At 34.6% G+C, this 20,980-nt stretch overlaps 1 protein-coding gene across 1 annotated transcript in view; it reads left to right on the forward strand.

Annotated features, from left to right (window-relative positions):
- sema3e (sema domain, immunoglobulin domain (Ig), short basic domain, secreted, (semaphorin) 3E) overlaps nt 1-20,980 on the forward strand; it is a 66,180-nt gene that overhangs the window by 14,141 nt on the left and 31,059 nt on the right. Inside the window, exon 2 of the mRNA XM_088923393.1 lies at nt 19,376-19,536. Within this exon, the coding sequence (XP_088779519.1) occupies nt 19,376-19,536 (161 nt within the window). The remainder of the gene's footprint in view (nt 1-19,375; nt 19,537-20,980) is intronic.

Here is a 20,980-nt window from a genome sequence, read left to right on the forward strand (position 1 = left end):
TAGAACAGTTTAGATTAAATAAGTTGCCCAAGAGTACTACCAGTACTGTCTCAGTGGGGATTTAAACCCACAACCTTCCAATTACAACTCCAGAACCATGACCACTACTCTACACTGCTGGGATGTATGCTACTGCATTTAATCTTTTTCTCCGTTTTTTGTTCTAAATTGCAAAAACATTGTGAGTCTCACCATAACCCAAAGAATTGTGTGTGGTTTTAGTTTTTGTAGTGGTTTCCTTAGCCTATAGTCTAAATAGGACAAAGACTATATAATGATGTTTAAATCTGGTGTTCAGTCAAGGGCAACTGAGCTATGTAGATCATCCAGGAGTAAATCCACCAAGGAATGCAATGTTCCCAACTGTAATCTAATTATAGTTTTGTCTAATGCATTTATTTCTATCTTTCTTTTTATGGTCTCAACGTCTTAGGCATTAATACATTTACACTAGAAAACAAAAAGAAGAAAGAAAACCAAAAGGGGCACTTCAAGTTGAACATGATTTACAGTGGTTAGTATGTTCCCCCATGCTTGTGTGGGTTTCTAGGTGCTCTGGTTTCTTCCCACAGTCCAAAGACATACTGTACTGGTAGAGTAGGTCAATTGACTTCTGGGAACATTGGCCTTGTAATGAGTGTGTGTCTGCGTCTTATACTGTATGTCCCATGGTAAACTGCCATCCTGTCCAGGTTTTACCCCGCCTTGTATATTTCACTTGTCCAGTTAGTCTCCAACTCCCATGCAACCTAAATTTGGCAAAAAGGTTAGGAAATGGATGGAAGGGTGGATCAGCAGTGCTTAGGGTATGATGCTAAAAAACACTAAACTACAAACAAAATAAAATCCTTTTTATTTTAATATAGTAAAAAATAGTTTGTCTTACATATCCTTTGATGAACCTCACTGAGTACTTAAATATGTTTTTATTGAGCATTTTCTTGGATTATACTACATTCTTGTCAAGTCTCTGTGACTTTCTATTTCAAAAATGTGCAAATGGCAACACACTAAGATGTACAGTAGAGAGAAGTGCTGGTCACACTAATCACTTCCGTAGACTAATACCTTGTACATCCTTCAGATGTATTGTAAAAGCAGAAAGGAGACAAAATAACCATCATTTTCATTGGCGGATGTAAGATTAAATAATGAAATAATAAATTGAACACTATGAAATGAAAATCAAAGAGAAAGCGATAAAACGAGAAAACAAAATATTTTAAAAATTATTTAGCCTTATTATTTCAGTTCAAAGTTCTAGACAGATTTATATTATAATATTCTAACCAGAATTGATTGCACTAGGAATTATTTTTTATGTTATGGATTTCATAGATAAATGTCAAAACAAGGTACATTTATAACTGTAAAGACATTCTCAACTGTATTTAATATGTTGACAGGAATTTAAAAAGCTGAAATGTGTCAGTGTATTTGTGTATATTTGAAAGTGCATTTGAGATGAGACAAACTGTGATATTTGTTTTTGTTTAGGGAGTTAATAAGACCTCCCTTGTTGCTTTTCAGCTTCTGTTAAGTGACAAGTCTCGGCAGTTCTTCCTTTTCTATTTGCTTTTCTATTTGAATTCAACAACTCTTTCCCATTGAACAGCGAGTTTATAAAGGAAAAGTTTACTTATACTAGCAGAATAGATAAATATCCTAAGGTCTTACAAGCAGAATTAAACACGAGATTAAAGAGTTTATTTGTGTTCTACTAAATCTCTTCTGGCTTTATTCGACACATCTACAGCCAGTAGTTAATTTAAGAAGGTACAATTTTCCATTTGATTTTCAATTCACATACAAAAAAATAAAATATGTTTAGTAAATATGTCAAAGCTGGTAGCAGGAAGTTCTATTTTTAGATTACACCAGCTGGGAGAGAACTCACACAAAACAATTAATTAGAATTCATCACAAAAATCCTTTTGTTTATAGAAGGATGATGATGCTAAATCAATGTGTTGTAGTTCAAGATATTCAGATAAATCACACAGTACGGAGTAATTCAAAGGATGAGAAATCTGAGATGTTGCTTTGGCTTTGACCTATTGGGCTGAAGGAATGACAGTCTGGCCATAAGGATGACATTTCTCTATGGAATGAGCCAAGGAGCTGCTATAGGAGTAAAGAATGAATGTTGTGTGAGGAGTGTGGCACATTTGGAAAGAAGTTCTTATGTGGATCTACAGTATATTTAGGCTGCCGCGGTTAAGGGGTGGTTATCTCCCCTTAAATTTAAAGTTAAATAATGACAAACTATGTTTAACTCATAAGTCTGTTCTTGTAAGTCAGAAGCATAAGTATTTTTGTTTTCTTGTTATTAGTATGACATTTTGCATTGGTCTTACAGTATTTTGTTGATCATTCTCAAAATTATTATAGTGGTCTAATTTTTTAACATTTTAGTTCATGCACTCACATTATATGAGAGTAACCAGTGCAACTAACTACTGAAGGGCATGTAGAAATGGAAAACATTCATTCATTGAAGCACAATTCTCTGGTGAAATATTTTATCACTAAGGTCAATGTTTATCATGCCATTGCATACATTAAAACACTTATTTGCATATAAGGAGGTCAATTCAAGCAAAGAAAATGTGCCTTTTAAAAAAGGCATTGCTCTTTTACAAGTTAATCTTCTAACCACTGTGTGCTTTTCACAATGCATTAGATTAGGAGGACACATGTTTCTACAAGTGCAGTATGCTACAATTAGGCTGAATCATCGTCATTAAAAATAAGTTTGTAAATATGTGGAAATGTTTTCTACCATTGTCTTTAAAGCTAAGCTACACCTAAAAACAAAAACAAAATGCAATTAATTCAATTATAGAATATGACCCCTGGTTATTTCAAAGTTCAGTCTTTTCAGAAGTCCACAATCTATGACATTAAAGACAAGGCAAGTTGCAAATTCAGTATGTAAACTTAAATTAAAAATGTTTTATATTGCACCAGTAAGAAAGCTCTCCTCCCATCTGAAACTACATGGAAGCTAGCTTTCAGAAAAAAGAATTGGAAATAAAACAGAAGAGCTTACCAAATTGTTTGGCTAGGTTGCTACAGTACAAGGATAGTATAGCTTAAGACTGGGTGCATGGAAGCAGTGTTCTTTGCCACTGATATGAATTAACCTAAAGAAGATTTTCCCAAATATACATTACTTTTAAAACTCATATGTTGCTTTTAAGGAAGTAGCTACAGTTCCATTTTAGATGTTTATTATCCAGTATATACTGTGATTATTAACTATACAGTGTGTGCAAACATTATTTTATTATCTGAAATGATTTGTTATATCAGCAAGGCATTTAAAGTATCCCTACTAATACATCAACTAACAAAAATCACCACTGGAATTTTTACTTCTTTTATGTACTTTGTTTTCAGTACTATATATGATAAGAAGAGTTCTTGCACTGGAGTATATATACTGTATATACTCCAGTGCAACATATATGAAACAGTACTGGTTTTTAAAAATACTAATAAATAATTTATTTAATCTTTTCTTTTAATCACATGCCTTGCTGAATTGTGTTTGGGAGGCACAGCAATACAGTTTGTAAATATTTAAAAACATAAATATTTTAATATGTCCATTTAATCAGAAATATAAATAGAAAAGCTTATTGCAAATTGATTTCTTGCATTCTGACCTCAAAACGTATGTTTCTGTTCATGCTGGGATTGAAAGTAGCTGTTTCTGCCACCCCTTTTATTTATAACTAGGTTAAACAGAGCATGGAAAGTATAACTCTCCTAATAGTCTCTTGTCTCCCAAATGCAAATATTGTATGACTGAGTGGTTTGACATACCAAATCCATGTTACTTCTTCTGACACAGCAATATTAAACAACATTAAAAATAATCCAGATGCTATAGAATTTGCCAAATGTGAAGGTTTCCTCTGTCAATCATATTGTGGTCTGAGACAGTTTTATATTCGAAGCAAGTTCTTCTCCTCAAGGGGGTTCATAGGTTATTCTTTCCCAGTTTATATGTTTAAAGCTTGTCTCCGTTCAGCTGCCACTCTTCATTAGTTCAGGATAGAGAGCCAGGGGCTAAATTGTTTTAAAAAATCATGCAGAATGTTTCTTCACTTTGTACCGATAGAAATATGCAGGTGATTCAGATGATAGTATTCCACTCTAAAAGCCTTCACATTGTATATTAAATGAATTAAGGTACATCATTTGTCTGCCTCATCACTGTGTTTGTCCTTCTCTAATATAGCAATTATTTTTAATTAATACCAGCCATCTCTTCTGTGTTTGCTTTGTGAATTACAACTAGTGCATTTTGTTCTCTTAGTTTTTTTTAGTTTCTTTCCTTGTCTTTATACAAGACAATTGTTACATTTCTTTAAGCATTGGCATATGCAGTCCTTCTGAGTCTGAGAAAGCATGCTTTTTATGCAAGATGTGGTTGAATTTGTCTAAAAATATATTCAATATGCAGTACATGTATATGGTCATATTATGACTTTTGATTACAGAAGGTGAATGCAGAAACAAGACGACCCTAGAGAGGTATTAAATTTCATCCATTTGATTCTACAGGCCATTTTATGAAGTGAGTTTCTGTAGTTCTACACTATGCTTTTCACTCCCCAATCCTAGCCAAGTGAAACACATGAGTTCTGTTTTTCACAATTCCTAGTGATCTAATTCCCTCTATCCTTAACCTTTAACCCTCCAGGAAGCTCAAACTGTAGGACTACAGTCCTCCCTTCACTGTATTTTATAAGGTACAATATACCTGAAAAAATACCTCCCTAGAAGACTACTGGTTTGCAACAGCTAGGATGTTTCTGCAAATACAGTATACGGTACTGTATATCATTGTGACCATATTGAAAGGTCTGTTATTATATTAACATTTCAGGTTTTATGGACTTTGGTCCTGGTATTTTGTACAAAGCTGATATCAAAACCTATTGTGGAGAAGACTAAGCAAATCAGTCTAAGGTTATAGAGTGTACTTGAAACTTCAGTCATGATCAATGTCATGAAACAAAGAGAGAACTAGTTTTTGCAAAGATGTAGGAAACCTCACATTGGCCGTGTTGTAAACTGTAATCCTGATCAAGGCTGATTGTTGTTCCTTCAAACTACCCTGACCGAGGAAGCATTTTTTATTATACTCTAATTTTTATTATAATGTTTCTTCACAATTCAGAACTATCTCCAATACAGGTTTAACTTAATTGCACACAGCAGGCTGAAGCAATAGTTCTAACCCCTGGCTAATGGTAAAATAAGATAAAACACTTAGGACACCGGTGACAACAATTGCATCAATTACTTTGTGGGCTGTTGAGTGAAGCCAAGAGTTTACTGAGAACCTTAGAACCAGCTGCCAAACCTTGCAACTCTGTTGCTGAATATTTCTAATCTACCAAGTTGATTCTATGGCTTTCAGAAGTTACTTCATTTTATTTTCTTGGTCCCATTCGAGAGTAAAGACCCTGCCACTGATTATACAGTATATTTCAAGTCACAGTTTAAAGTTTTGCTGTGAGCAGACAGTACTGTACTGTATGCATTGATATTTTTCATTTCATACTTTCAGACACCCTTGGACATTTTACAGTCTGTTTGACAAATAGAAACTGTAAATGAAAGTAAACCCTTTGAACTGTTTTTAATTGTTATGTCATTTACTGTATATATTATAAACATATATAAATGAGCTGTGTCTAACTTTAGTATATTTAGCATCACACCCCGATTTTAACTCCCTTGCCATACAACACTCAAGACTCACTCCCTCAGATAACCTAAAAGTAAGTCAGTTAATTTGTATTTTTTTCTAAATTAAATGGATTAAAAATGCAACCATGCCTCAAATCAGTGTGAAAGAAAAATAAATGTTATATTTTGCTATTTTGACACAACAAAACCAACACCATATATTTCAGAAGCTTTATGTCTGAGAAACAAACCAGACCTTTTATTCTTAGAAACATACTGCGCAGTTCTAATAATAAATTATTTATATTAAAACTTATTGTGTCATTGTAATGAACAGTGCATGACATTCCATATATTTAAGTTTAAAGAAATTACAGTGTGGTTATTATCCTACACTGGAACAATACATTTTTGCTGCTTGATGCAGCCAATTCTTTTATTAGGCTGCCCTTACATCATGGGAATCTTTTAGTAAAGTTCAAGAAGCAGTCACTCATTGTATAAGTATAAAAAAACTAGTAGTTTTGCATTTTTCTTATCATTGGTATTCATGTAGAATAACAGTATAGGTGATGTGGTGCTAAATTAAAGAAACTAGCTCAGTGTTGCCACTTTGCCACATTGCCACATTGCCCTAGCCAAGCTTAAAAATGAAAGCCAAGACACCCACTGTTCTTCACAACAGAGGTTTTGCAGTGAGTCAGCTCTGGACATGCTAGAGAGTGTATTGTGAAGGAAATGCCAAGAAAAATTACTACATATACATATTTGGAATGATAATTTGATAATTAAAACCAAACGAGAGGGATAAACTGTAAACTGTATAACAACAGTGTTCTAGGAGGTATTCACATTGATTTCTTTAACTGGTTTGAATTCTTTTAACAGGCAACAGTAGTAATTGATAGAAAATAATGAATGCTGATATTACCAGGATTAGGCAACTAGTTAGACAACGAGTTAAAGGATATAAAACAGAGCACAGTAGCTGGGCAACTAAATTGCTTGCCAGAGCGCAGAAGTTAACTGACCCTGGAAGCCTGTGTTTTTTGTTTTTTTTTTAATGTCAATTGGTTAATTGTCTTCCTTCAATTAATCGGATGATTGAGAATATAAGGTCCTTGTAATATGATTCAGACAGAAATCAATGTCTTGTTTCCAGCTTCCAACATCTTGCTGAAGAAACAAAGTGTTGTGAGAGCCAGGAACAAGCTATCCACTTATGTTGTTGAAGCTGATACCCATCTTCCAATAAATGGCTACATGAGATCCTTGAATAATTAGCTGCCAGTAATCATATAGAGTGGCTTTCTTTCTTTTAAGGGAATGATGTTTGAGGGAATCCAAGTTATATCCATATGTTCTGGAAAGCAAGCAGTAACAATCTCCATATGTTTGGTGTTTTTTTTTTTTAAACCAGAATGCTGATATACTTAACATACCATATTCTAGCAGTAGAATACACTTAACCTTGGAAGCTGGGCTCAGACTAAGTCAATATCATTTTTATCTACCCCTAGACCCTTGATTCAATCTGCATTTCATAGATGGTTAAGCATAGGTAAGTAACAGATATACTGACAACAATGTCTACCAGAGAGACTTATATGGCAATGGTAGCTTAATCAAATCATGAGCATAGTTAACAACATCATGAACCCAGTGCTGTATAACAGGGCTCATTTGAGCCTGTCACAATGTGACATAATCCTCCAGGAAATTGGATAGGGTTGAATTCTCCCACAGTGGGAAGCCAATCACTACTGTCTGAAGAGGCACTGTGTTACTTTGGGATGGGATATGCCTTAAAGATAGCAATTAAAATCTAGCCAGGACAAGCTGAACTCATCACACCTGCCATCTCTCTCTCACAGAACGCAAAGTCCATTTTTCCAATTTGTTGAGCACAAGTCAATGCTGCATCAAGCTAACATAATCTTGGACTAAACATTATCTGAGTTAGACTAGATTTATTTATCATCTTAATTCCTTAGGCAATGAATAAAAAAAAACTATCCATAAATCATTGTCACCATAAAATCTTAACTTTTAATAAAAAAAAGTATTCCCTTTTCTTAAAAAATACAGATAATTTGCTGCTTTTACTTCATATGTACAACTCTGCATAATGAGAAATTATAATAAAAATTCAAGGCTTTCTTCTAGTGGATTACTGATATGGAAATCATAGATAAATTAGGGTACTTTTTTTCTCCTGTGATGATATACTGTCATTTTTATCAGAAGGGCTAAGAGAGTAGTTTTATTAAAGGTTGTTTCAAACAAAAATTTAATTAATTCAATAATCTTCTTTTATGAATAAAATCTCCAGTCTTTTCGAAGCCAGATCTCAGTCATTTATAGTTCATAAGAAGCTTATATTCTACTGAACAAAAAACATTTTTATGCTTGAAGAGTGTCTAAACTAACTGATACGCAAAACACATATTGTCAAATAAAGCTATATTTATAACTTAATTACCCATGTATTTCCTGCAGATTTTCATGGTATACATCAAAATCAAAACTATGCTGCTAATGTGTTTCATTATTGCATAGATTGGTTAACTACAGAAGCTTTCTGCTTTAGATTAATGCTTACTGACAAGTTTACATTTTTTTAATAGAACCATAAATAAAAACTATGAAAATATATGGAATCTTTACATTTAAAAAAATACTGTACCACCTTTTAAAGTACTGTTGTAATAACATAATGTCTGCTGTCATCATTTTGGTTTTAATATACTGTATGTTTATACATTTCTTACAAAGGTATAAGAACCAATGTATTGTAAATTGTAAGTCATCCATACACTTCCCAGGGGATGGTTAAATTGGAGACAAAAACATTTTGAGAGACCAGTTGAATGGTAGCAGTTAGGCAGCTCAAGAAGACACATGATTGCAAACAATGTGGCAAATTCAATTTAAAGTTAAAAATGGAAAACATAGGAACCCTGTAACTTTATGTTGAATGCGTGCAAGGTGATCGGAGTAACAGCTGCAGTGTTCATATCTGAACTGGGGTTACTCAGATGCTCAAAGCTGCGGGAGATTAATGAAGTTATATATTTAATATACTTGAAGGCTTAGAACAGACAGAACTTTTATATATATATACCTGTATAACCCATATCACCTGGCTGGTAACTGGATGGAAGACCTATTGGGAAAGCTAAGGTTGCTGGTGGAAGAGGTGTTAGTGAGGCCAGTAGGGGGCACTCAACCCGTGATCTCTTTTGGTCCTCATGTCCCAGTATAGTGACGGTGACACTATACTGTAAAAAGGTGCTGTCCTTTGGATGAGATGTAAAACTGTGGTCCTGACTCTCTGTGGTCACTAAAAATCCCAGAGCGTTTCTCGAAAAGGTAGGGGGGTTACCCCGGTGTTCTGGCCAAATTTCGCATTGGCCTTTACCACTCATGGCCTCCTAATAATTCCCATGTATGAACTGACTCTATTCTTCAACCCACTGATAGCTGATGTGTGGTGAGTGTACCGGAGCACTATGGCTGCTGTCGCATCATCCCCATTAGTCCCCATTAACGGTAAAGTGTTTTGAGGGGAGTGTCCAGAAAGGCTCTATATATGTGGAAGGAATTAATATTAATATTTAATATTTAAAAACATTTTATTGAGAATTGTCTCATTATATGACATTCCAACTACAGCATCTACCCCATGGAAGGTCATCTGGGTTACAATAGTCCACATTTATAAGGAGTGTTGAGACATTTAAATTTAATTGGTAAAAATATTTTAAAGACATTATTTTGTGCTATTTTAGAAATTAAATACTTCATATTCTTAGACTTTGTGCATTTCTTTTAATTTACAAAATTATTAAATTTTCCTGTGGAAATTTAGAAATGTACTGCTCTAATATACAGTACTAACTGATCATTTATTCTTTCATGAACCATCTTACATCTTTTTATGAACTGGAGATCAACAGAAGTTCGGCAGGAGGTCAAATTGGAATTTCATACGTCCACTCTCCTACAGTTAATTACTCACTGTAATGAACAGTTCTTTCCGGACCCTATGCAGACAACAAAATCCGAAATAGTGAGGAAACACTGGGGAAAAAGTCATGCAGGATAATGGGGATGAAAACAGGGGGGCGGGTCCGAAGTGCATTGGTGCATGGGGGAGGTGTGGTGGAGGCAAACAGTCCAGTAGAAATCCAAAGGGGAAATCCAAAATGAAAGCAAAGGTCCATGGCCGTGTAATCCATCCAAAAACCAGAGATTAAAAACAGGTGCCGGGTCGGGACCGGCGGGGGGAACAGGAACAGGAGCAGGAAGCTAAAAACATAACGGAGCCAGGCGCAACCAGGTCCCGGGCTCGCATGATGCGGAGATCAGATGCAGAGCCTCGAGTGAAGTGAGCGCCTGGTTAATAAAGGCGAACTGAAACGGGGTAGGAACAAGGGACAGGTGAGGGGAAAGAGGCAAACGAGGAAGGGCTGGAGCACCCTTAAGAGGAGGGGTTTGCGATCGTGACACTCACTGGCTCTCCACAACTCTGCCTTTTTTCGTACCCCTACTTCCACCTCAGGTGCACCCTTACAGCAGCTCCCTGGTTCATTCCTTATTAGTAAGTTGTGTCAGCACTGATCTTCAGTTGGTTCTGTCGTTTCCCCAGCCAGGCAAGTTAGCAAGTATTAAGGACTTTATTCCTTTATATCCATTGGCTTGTTTTGTTATTATTAGAATAGATAGAATCAGAAAAAGGCAAATCTGTAGCAGGATCTAAACGGAAGTTTATAGTTACATTGATTTGAGGGTGGCACAGTGGCTAGCATAGTTGCCTTACAGCGCTTGTACCCTGGGTTCAATTCCCATGGTGCTATCTCCATGGAGTGTGTCCTGTATGTTCTCCTGTTGTTTGTGTGGGTGTCCTCCCATAGACAAAAGACACACTGGTAGGTTGATTAGCTTCTGTAAAAATGGCTGTGGTGTGAGTGTGTGCATGTCTGAGTCTGTGCGTACCCTACAGTAGACTAACATCCCATACAGCATCTTGCTCAAATTGCTTACTGGGAGAGTCTCCAGCTAATCTGCAAGCTAATCTGCAATGCTGCATTGGATAAAACAGTAAGAAAATGGATGGAGGGGCTTTCATAGGGAAACCTACATTAATTAACTGGTCTAATTGATATGTGTTCAGAGTGAACAATATTTAGTAAATAAAAAAAAACTATACTTACAATTAAAACTGTACGGAAACCCCAGAGACCTGCTCATCACCTACAGGATGTATCCATCAAACAATAAATGAAATACTGTATACAGACCAGACAGTAAGGTAACAGCAGACACAAAAGTGCTGGTAGGGATTACACTCTATAAGTGTTGTGTTATACTGAAATTGGTGAAGGTATTTTCACAGGAATTGTATCTCTTAGTTTATTATTATAAATGAGATCTTAAGAAATATGTTCATCAGAATGTTTGATATGACAATGAATATTTCAACTTTTTTTTTCAAATAAATAAAATTGTACTACAGCCGTAACTGTAGTTGAAATACTGGTTTTATGGACTTTTCATTCAATATTAGCATAGAAAAATTAGACTTCAAAATTAAATCACCTATATTTGTATATATTTGCCATAAAATAAATGCAGTAAAATGTTGTGTTTACTAAATAATAGACATTTTAGAGTTCATTGCAGAAAAATATTTTAAACATGCTACAATAAGAGCCCTTTTGTGTGTAGAGTTTGTTTTTATCCCACGTAGCTTTCTCCATGCTTATATCAAAACTCTACATTGAGAGGTCATTGAATAAGCTGAAACAGATGTGTTCTTATGCCCCGAGAATGTGATTCAAGACTCGTAAATATAGAGTAAACATCCTTTTTGGTCATCACATGGAAAATGAGCAGCAGAAGAAATAACTACTAACTACTCACTCAAGCTCAGTAAATGTACAGTTGTTTTTTTTTTTCATTTACAAAAGAAGGAAAAAACACTTTCTGTGCTATGTCATTTGTTTTATTTCCAACAAAATATAACTACATTATCTTTAATAATACTGATGAGGTTGGGTGATATGTTAAACAGCAACTGATACCACTTAAAGCACACCTAGATGGAACGTGTTATTTCAGTTCACATTCCCTTTGGTTAGTTGTTGAAATAATTGAAGGAGTCTGCAACAAGCAAACCAGTCATGTTGTCAAAGTTGATCCATTTTTAGTTATTTAGTCTGAAGCACTGGTTTAATTTCCTAATTTCTAAGGACACAATCGGCTGCCCTTTAGCAATGGCAATATCAAATACCTGAATCCATTATTTCAAAGCTAAGTATTGAACAAATTCTATCAGAATAAAGACTATGACTGGATCGGACTGTCTCAAAAATATTTCAGCATTACCGCACCAGCCCAATATACCTCGACCTCTTATACCACTTTTAGATACAGCACATTCAAGTTATGCTTCTCCCTATTGCACTGACAAACAAATACAGTAATATGGTGAATGAGGAATGTAGAAAAATGTGTCCTTTTCGCACTGGATCAGTCAAGTTACAGATCATATGTCTTCTAAAGTACACAACCGATGTGAGGCAAGATTTTGTATCTGCCTGTTTCTTCCATTTCTAGATATAAAAAAAATCTGAAACCTGACATCTTATTGTCATTTCAGTATCCAAACTGAAATAAAAACACCACATTTGGTCATGGCCTAGAAATATTAATTTTCCATGATGCACTTTGATGAATGTTGATATTCAAGAATTTTACTGCTGTCAACACTGATCATTTTTAAATTGTTCTTATTTCAGCTTGTTTCTCTTTATTATTCTTTTTTTCCTTTTCTTTATTCTTCTTCCCCTTTGCATACTGTACCCTGCCAGTCTGAAGAATATTGTTTAAATGTATTTCTTATACAATATATCAACATAAATAGTAAAAATAAAAGTTACTATTAGAGCTAAAAGAAGTACAATATTCACAAGGTTTAACTCAGTTTTTCATCCAGCAATGAAAGCATCCAATACAAGACAATGCAAGATGTAATTAAATATAGCCATTCTCATTGTACTGCTTTCTTTGTAATTGAAAGTCTATTTTCAGGTTACAACCTTTTATAGCACTTTATAAACTCTTCACAGCGGTTCAATAACAACCCTAAAGATAAGTAAATACTGCACAGTATATGACATAAACTGTAAATACTGAAATATCACTTTAAAGTAATTAATGGTACTCCAAATTAAGTTTTTCAATCTCTTAATTAGATTTAGGACACTAACTGATGTGTAAGGTAACCACTCAAATAGAAAAACAGTGACATACTGTACAACATTGGCAGGGAATGTTCCATGCAGAATGTTGTATTTACAGTACTGTATAAGCAGTTCTTCTACTATTGTACATTTATAGTCCAAACTACACATAACAACGACCAAGCTCATTTTTACCTATTTGTAAATGCAAAAACAAACCATCCAATTTCTAGTGTTACTTTTCCTCTATGAATAAATTAACAAATAAAAAAACTTGACAGATATTTTTTTCTGATTGCACTCTTTATGAATAATAAGCAAAAAGTACTATAATGTCTCAGTCAAGGTATACACATGCACAGAAAGCCCCAAAGATCATGAGCTAAACTGTGGAGACAGTTTAAGTATCACTTTCTTTTATTATTTGACCTTTCCCAGTTTTTCTTTTTAAATCCCATTTAAAAAAAAAACGTTTGAAATTGTGTTTTCATGCATTGCTGTTTTATTCATCCTGACACATCACTTGCTGTCTTGCCGATCAAGAAGGCTTTTCAGATTGCTGTTCTGTCTAAAGTGTATCTTCTAAACCAGATATAAATGAATCTTGTTCAAAGTAAACAACTAAAGGGGTATGATAATTGGTATTGATCACTGAGAGATTTCATGTAATGGACCTTCTGAACTGATAATTACCCAGTGGCCCCTGCTGCCAGTGTCATGTTTCCACTCTGACCTTTTAACAAAGAGCACAATGATATCATGGTTCTTAAGGCTAGGAAGATTTAAAAGATATGCATTTAGAACCTAAATAGCTTAAGGAAACGGAAATAGTATAAATGAGATTTTTAATAGAGCCTGTTTAAAGTTGAAAACCTGTTGTATGATCCTTTTGTTCAGTTGTGTCAACATACAGTATCATGTGTTTTTCATACATGATCATATACGAAATTTGTAGGTTACAATTATTACAGTTTGATTGTGTTTTACCACAAAAGATAAACAGGTGTTTAAAAGCTGATACGAGTTATAATATCTGATGTTTCAGATTTTTTATAGATTTAATTTAATCTATTTTTTCTGAACATTTCTAATGAAGAAATAGAGATGTTCACAGTATTGTCTTTTGACCTTGGCTTGTCTATTGGTATAATGAGGGGAAAATACATCTGTGATGAGGGTTAACATCCAAAGATTTATATAGCTATCTTTAATTCCTAGATGCAATGGAGTATCACAGAATAATAAAAGAAAGGTGTTTGTGAATGCCAATATGAACCCACTTACCAGCTATCTGTGTTGAGATTTCTTCTTTTATCACATTTTTAAAGTGATTTCTTTAATGGGGTAGTAATTATTGCCGTCATGACTATATCCTTAAAATATAGTGAAATTCAGGAATTATGAGTCTTCTGCACCCTTCTGTCTAACATTGCCTCTGTTCTGCTGATCCCAAATACAGGAGCTAACTCTGTGAAACATTCGAGCAACATGGGAATTAGGTGCCCTTCAATGCTCCTTATTCACATTCTTGTTACTTAAATGTTATTTACTGAAGACTAAAGCAATTTTTAACCATACACTGTCATACTGTACATGTGCCAGTCTTTACACCTGTGCTTTCACACTGTGGAACAGGTATTACATTTACCACAAGACAGATTTTAAGAAAAGTTATATTTAAGATATACTGTCTCTTGTTTTTTTTCCCTAGTTTAAATTAAATCCCTGTTATTTTAACAGTAACACAGCATGAAATAATACGAGTTTCTATGCTCTTTCCCCTCTATTATAAAATGTGCCTTATGCAAACTATGTAAGGAATTTTATAATATTTAAAAAAGTAGAAGTGTTAATGACACTATCCTGGCTATATTTCACTTTGTGCTTGAATATGGTATACCTAAATTTACCATTTGATTTACCTGGTGATGCGATCACTACAGGTGTGTAAGGAGGATGGTGGTGCATAATACAGTAGCTGTCAGCTTAGTGGATGCTGCTTTTCAGTGAAGTAGGTCCTCTTATACATATGCCAATCTCTTTTGGAAGCTTTGGGATGAAAGTGGTACAATTACAAATAAAAAGTGGTCAATATACTGTAATTGGTACTATAATTAATCATTTTAATTACTTATTATCCAGAATATGTCTTAATGTGTTTAACGATTTCCATCTTAAAAGAAAATAAAGGTAAAATGCCAGGATTAGTGAATCATGCAAGATTTGGGATTTTTTAAATAAACTTTTAAAGAAAGAAATGTTTCCAGAATAAAACAAATGAGAGATTAACTGCAGTATATATTTGAGACAAATATCCTGTGTATGTACTGTACATTTTCTGTCCTAAGAGCAATAGAGAAATGAAAATCTTTCTTTAAATGAACATCTTTTTTAATCTCTCTCTCCATTTTTGCAAAAGAGATTCTCACAACATAACATTCTGGACATTCTGGACAGGGCAACACTGATAAAAAATTATAATGTAAAAAAACATAACACCATAATAACCATATGTGGTTATAAAAAGATAAACAGAATTTATATTAACATCTTCAATCATCTCAAGGTTATGAGGTTAGAGTTCTAACTGAAGAGTATATGTGATTTGTAACAGCTTGGAGGAATTCCACAGATTTATGAACTGATAAAAACTGAGTCTTCAAACTTCCAAGTGCTAACACGTTGAACTTCTGAAGTGCTTTATTGTACTTTTGTTTGAAAGAATTTGTATGCATTTAATGAACAATAGAGCGTTTTAGATCATTATAGATCTTTTGAGGTCAGACAGCATGGAGAATTTTTCAGTGGGGCACAGTTATAATTGGGTGACATCTTACTGCAAGTTGCCTTGACATGTCTTAAATACATACAGTATATGGATGCTGAAGTGCAGTATAAGTCAGAGGGCAAGTGTGTCTCACTGTTTCAGAGGGCAGGTGTGTGTGCCTCACTGTGTCGAAGAAAAATGTAGGGTGAGTACTTACTGGGCTCAAGTGTGAATTGAGAGCCAATAAAGCTAAGTGTAAATATCTCAAAAGTGAAGTCTCATATTGTGGTCATAAGATTAACAAAGATGGCCTTCATAAGTCACAGGAAAAAGTGGCAGCAGTGTTGAAAGCGCCACAACCACAAATTGCTTCACAACTATAATCAAACCTGGGATTGGTAAACTATCACCACAAGTTTTTACCGAACCTGTCAACAGTTCTTCATCCCCTAAATGCTCTTCTCCAAACAGGAGTTACTTGGAACTGGTCTGAAAGCTGCAAAAGAGCTTTCCAAGAAATGAAAAGATTGATCACATGATTCAAATTCCACCATTACCTTTATGGTAAAACATTCACCTTGGTGACTGACCACCACTGGCAGAACTTTGGTGTCTATTTTTCATGAAAATATTGATGGCTTGTCACAACTTTCCCTTATGACACTGCAGAAAACAAAAACAACAGATCCACTGGATATGTTTCAAACAACACTGGTAGAACAGCTGCCAGTGACCAGTGCAGTTATTCAATAAGAGACTAGAAATTATCCTCTACTGTTCAAGGTTTATGGCATTACAGTAAAGGGATGGCCAACTCAGGGCGATTGAATGTTTCCAGTTTTTTTTCAGCTTGAAGGGAACAAATCTCTGTCTGCCAAGGAATTCTGATGTGTGGATCAAGAGTGGTGATTCCTTTAAAACTCAAGACTAGAGTGTTGAATGTATTGCATGAGGGACAATTGGGGACTGTTAAAATGAAAAATGTCTCACGTACCCTATCTATGTGTGGTGGCCTGCCATACTGTAGATACAAAAATTGAAGACCTTGCCAAAGCCTGTGTTGGGAGCTAGAAATTGCTAAATTCACCACCAACAGCTCCCCTACACCCTTGAGAATGGCCTTCTGCGCTGTGGCAACAGATTCACATAGATTGTGTAGGTCCATTTCTAAACAACATGTTCCTCATAGCAGTAGATGCACATTCAAAATGGCCTGAATTGACCTGTATGAAGTCAACAACCTCAACTCAAACTGTTGCTGTCCCGAGAACAATTTTTGCTACAAATGGACTCCTTGAACAAATTCAGTAGTAAGTGACAATGGACCACAGTTCACATCAGAAGAATTCAAGATGTTCTTGAGGAAAAATGGTATCAAGTACATTACATCTGCTGTACATCATCCTGGCACTAATGGCTTAGCAGCACACTGCATCCAAACATTCAAAAAGTTGATGAAAGCAATGGAAAAAAAAACATTCCACTACAACATAGAATTGACTATCACACATGATACCAAATCAGACCCCAGCAATTTTGTTTCTGGGCAGAAACCTAAGGTCTCACTTGGATTTTTTGAAGCCAGATGTGCACAGAGTAGTCCAGGACAGGATAGGCCATTAAGGACATTCCATGAGGGACAGGAAGTTCTTGAAGGAACACAGAGGTGGCAAACAGGAAGAATAGCTACAAGAATTGGTCCACGGATGCATGCAGTAGATGTTGGAGACAATACCTGGAGAAAACACGTAGATCAAATCCTTGATGCTCAAACCAACACCAGATCTCATTGAAACAACTTCACAGTTGGGGGAGCCAGTTTCAAACAAAACCAGTAAGAGCTCAGTGATGTCTAGGGATTCACTTGCCCCCCAGGATGTTCAAACTCAGAGATTACCCAGAGTTACCCAGAAAGACAAAGAAAACCCCATAATAGGCAGAGCTTTTAATGTAAAAAAATATTATTATTATTAAGAATTATTGTGTTAAAACCTTGAGTAATAATTCTTAATTAAAAGAAAAAATAAGGGAAGAGGAAATGTTGGGTCTTTGTTATACAGTATGCATATGTTTGGAGGGACTAGTTACTTTGCACTTCATTGTTCTTTTGTGTGTGTGATCAAAAGTTTATTGATGACTCAGAGAAAGGTCTAGTATAAGTGGCACTAACAGCAGCCCCATCTCTTATGTTTTTTGTGTAGTTATGTAAGTGAACAAACATAACAGATATAAAACTAACAAAAATGTTGCAGTACAAAGTTGTATGTTTCTTTCAAAAAAGTTAAAATTTGATACATTATATGAAGAATAGTAGCAATTTTTAACAGTTTTTGGGTGCACTGAGGGTTTCTATCCAAAAGTTATGCCTTAATAGCTCATAAAACACCAGCAGGAAAAATGCCATTCTAAAAGAAAACTGGTCAAGTTTGGATCGATGATCTCATCCCTAAGCACTTTATGATTTTATTGTAGCAAGGGCGGACTTAAATCCCATGAGACATTTCACAGCCAGGCACGAGTCACAGAGGGTTCTGTTTCAGTTAAAAAAGACCAGCAACCCGCTGTACAGTAATTACTAGCTGTACTGGATGGAGTCTTAGTGGGTGGGGTGCAGGGGCATTAAACATGGTGTCAGAGCATTTGACTTGAAGTCATCTGAGGCCTTCAAAATCACAAGCAGATTGTTGCTAAACATGACTCTGACCATTGGACTTTTATAGACAAACAGGAAGTGAAGGTCTGAATCCTGATATCTTGCAGATGGTATTGCAAGGATTCAAGCAGATATGGTCAGTATAATAATATAGTGTGAATTATTTATACATGCAGCATGTATACCGGGTATAATTTCACAGTGTTTAAGTTTATCTTGAAGTCATCATAAAGAAAAGAGGAAGAACAGTATTCTAAAATAACAGCTGTTGTTTTTTGTATAGTTACTCATAGATCACTCACAGGTTCAGCAAGCTGCTTATTCATTCATTTAACCACAAAAGTTACATTCTTGTATCAGGAAATGGTGAATGAAGGTAAAGCATGAAAATAAAGCATTTCATAGTCTGCTTATAACCTGCTTACAGATTATAAGTCTATAAGCAGTCTAAGTATATAAGTATAAGTCTGCTATATGTTATTATAATAACCTGTAAGCAGGCTTCTGGATGCTTTATAAGCAGGTAAGATGGCCAATTGGGTGAGAGGGAGATAACAAAAGAGTCAAATAATCTCAATTAATGTGCATTTAAGGAAAAGAAAATGATACAAAAATCATAATACTTTGATGTTTGTCATGTTTTAGTAATCCAAAAATGTGCATTTTTTTGCTTTACTATACTGTAAATTTTTCAAAACATCTGTCAAGTAAATATGCTTTCAGAGTGAGAGAAATGTGTTAGATCTACAATATAAGCTTTTATTTTCACATTCACGTGATCAAATGTGGCATTAAATTTATAAATTTAATTAATTAAAATACAATTAAAACTCCATCTTTTCTTTTCTTTGAGGTATACTGTAATAATGAAACTGAATATAACTAAAGATTAAGTGATGATAAGTCTGATAAAGTTTTTTTTTTGTAGTCATCATGCCCTTCATTATGTTACTACTTATTTTAAATGAACTCTCACATAATTTAATTTGTACTTCACAGAACTCTGGGACTTGAACAGAACATCATTTTTTTATGGGTCACGGGGCTCTCTGGAGCTCAAAACTATGCTGTTGGATGAGTATCAGGAGCGCCTGTTCATAGGAGGACGAAATCACCTATATTCTCTGAACTTGGACCGACTTAATGAGGAGTACAGAGAGGTATGGCTGTTGACAATGATTCTTGGATTTTAATTGACCCCTGCAACACGTTGTTTTTCTTTTATACAGTTTTTAAACTTTTTATTTTGGCAAAGACTAAAACCTTGTAAAATACCTGGTGATTTTATTTCAGTTAGGCAGTTTTTAACACAATTTGATATAAACAACAAATACTTCATTTTCAGTAATGGTAATGTACAGTAACAATTATTATTAATAAATAATAGGGGTGTAACACATCTATAATTGATTGAAATTAAAATTTTAATGGATACACATGACACAAATTTAAAATAAATGCAATGTGTTTTCAATATACTGTAAGGAAAATGTTATTGTTTCAATTTTTTTAAATGAAGAAGCTTCATTGTTTTCAAGATTCAGGTAAGTCTAAGAATTAAAGTTAATAGAACATCTAAAGCAGTCTGTTTAATTAGATTTTGATTATTATTATACTATGTAAATTTCAAGCATCTGTCATTAATCTATTTTATGTAACACGTTTTTGTTTCTTTTTAGCTATGAGTTACATTAAGACATTTTTTTAAATTAAAATAAAGGATGCTTTTTTATTCATCTGTTAAGTGTGAACATCTATGTTACATCATTTGTTATCTTTGAAGAAAAGAGCTCAGATTTTGTTTTCCATGAAAATGGACTGAATACCACAGAATATCTGAGAACAATAACTGTTAAAATGAAGTCATACATTGTGACTAAAAAGCAGTCTATGAAAAGTGGAAATTGTTTAGTGTAAGTTCATTACTTACAGTGTCTGTTCAGCAAACTGGAATCAATTAACAAAAGCAGTAGCAGCTATAGCCAGTGCTAATTTGTTAAATGCTCCGTGGGAAATGAAAAGCAAGGGGAAAATTAAAGGTTTAAGCAAAAATAAAATCAATGAGTAAGCCAGTTGTTATACTGCATTCACAGTGAATTCAGAGTGAAGCTGTCTACTATTTAACAAATACTGTACCTCACATTGTGTGGGTAAAATATACAACATTCTGTGGGAGAAGCCCATTCTTAGATCAGAATCTGAAATAATATTCTTGTTTTCTGAGAATTTGCTGGTAATAATCTATGGTCATTGTGAGCTTCCTTAAAATACATCTTCAACTCCTTTTAACGGTTAACATTTAGCAAGGCAAAATTTCCTCTTGGACAGCCTTGAACTGTCTAGTGTACAGTTCCTTCATAGACCACCAGTATAGATCCTTTAATTCTTCAACAGACACCAGAGTCTGGGTATGGCAGCCTTTCCATGTCTGGTTACTCTCTGGACATTTTCCATAGAGCACACCTGTGTTAAATTTGATGGATCCTGACAAAATAAAGATAGACAGAAAAGTCAGCACTGTTGTCTGCCAAAAACTCCAAGCGAACTGTATAAAGACGTCATACAGAAATGGGCACAAACATTGGTACAATATGTTTAAGATGA

Source organism: Atractosteus spatula, chromosome 8 (assembly GCF_055471065.1).
Source record: "Atractosteus spatula isolate fAtrSpa1 chromosome 8, fAtrSpa1.hap1, whole genome shotgun sequence".
NCBI classification, from domain to species: Eukaryota; Metazoa; Chordata; class Actinopteri; order Semionotiformes; family Lepisosteidae; genus Atractosteus; species Atractosteus spatula.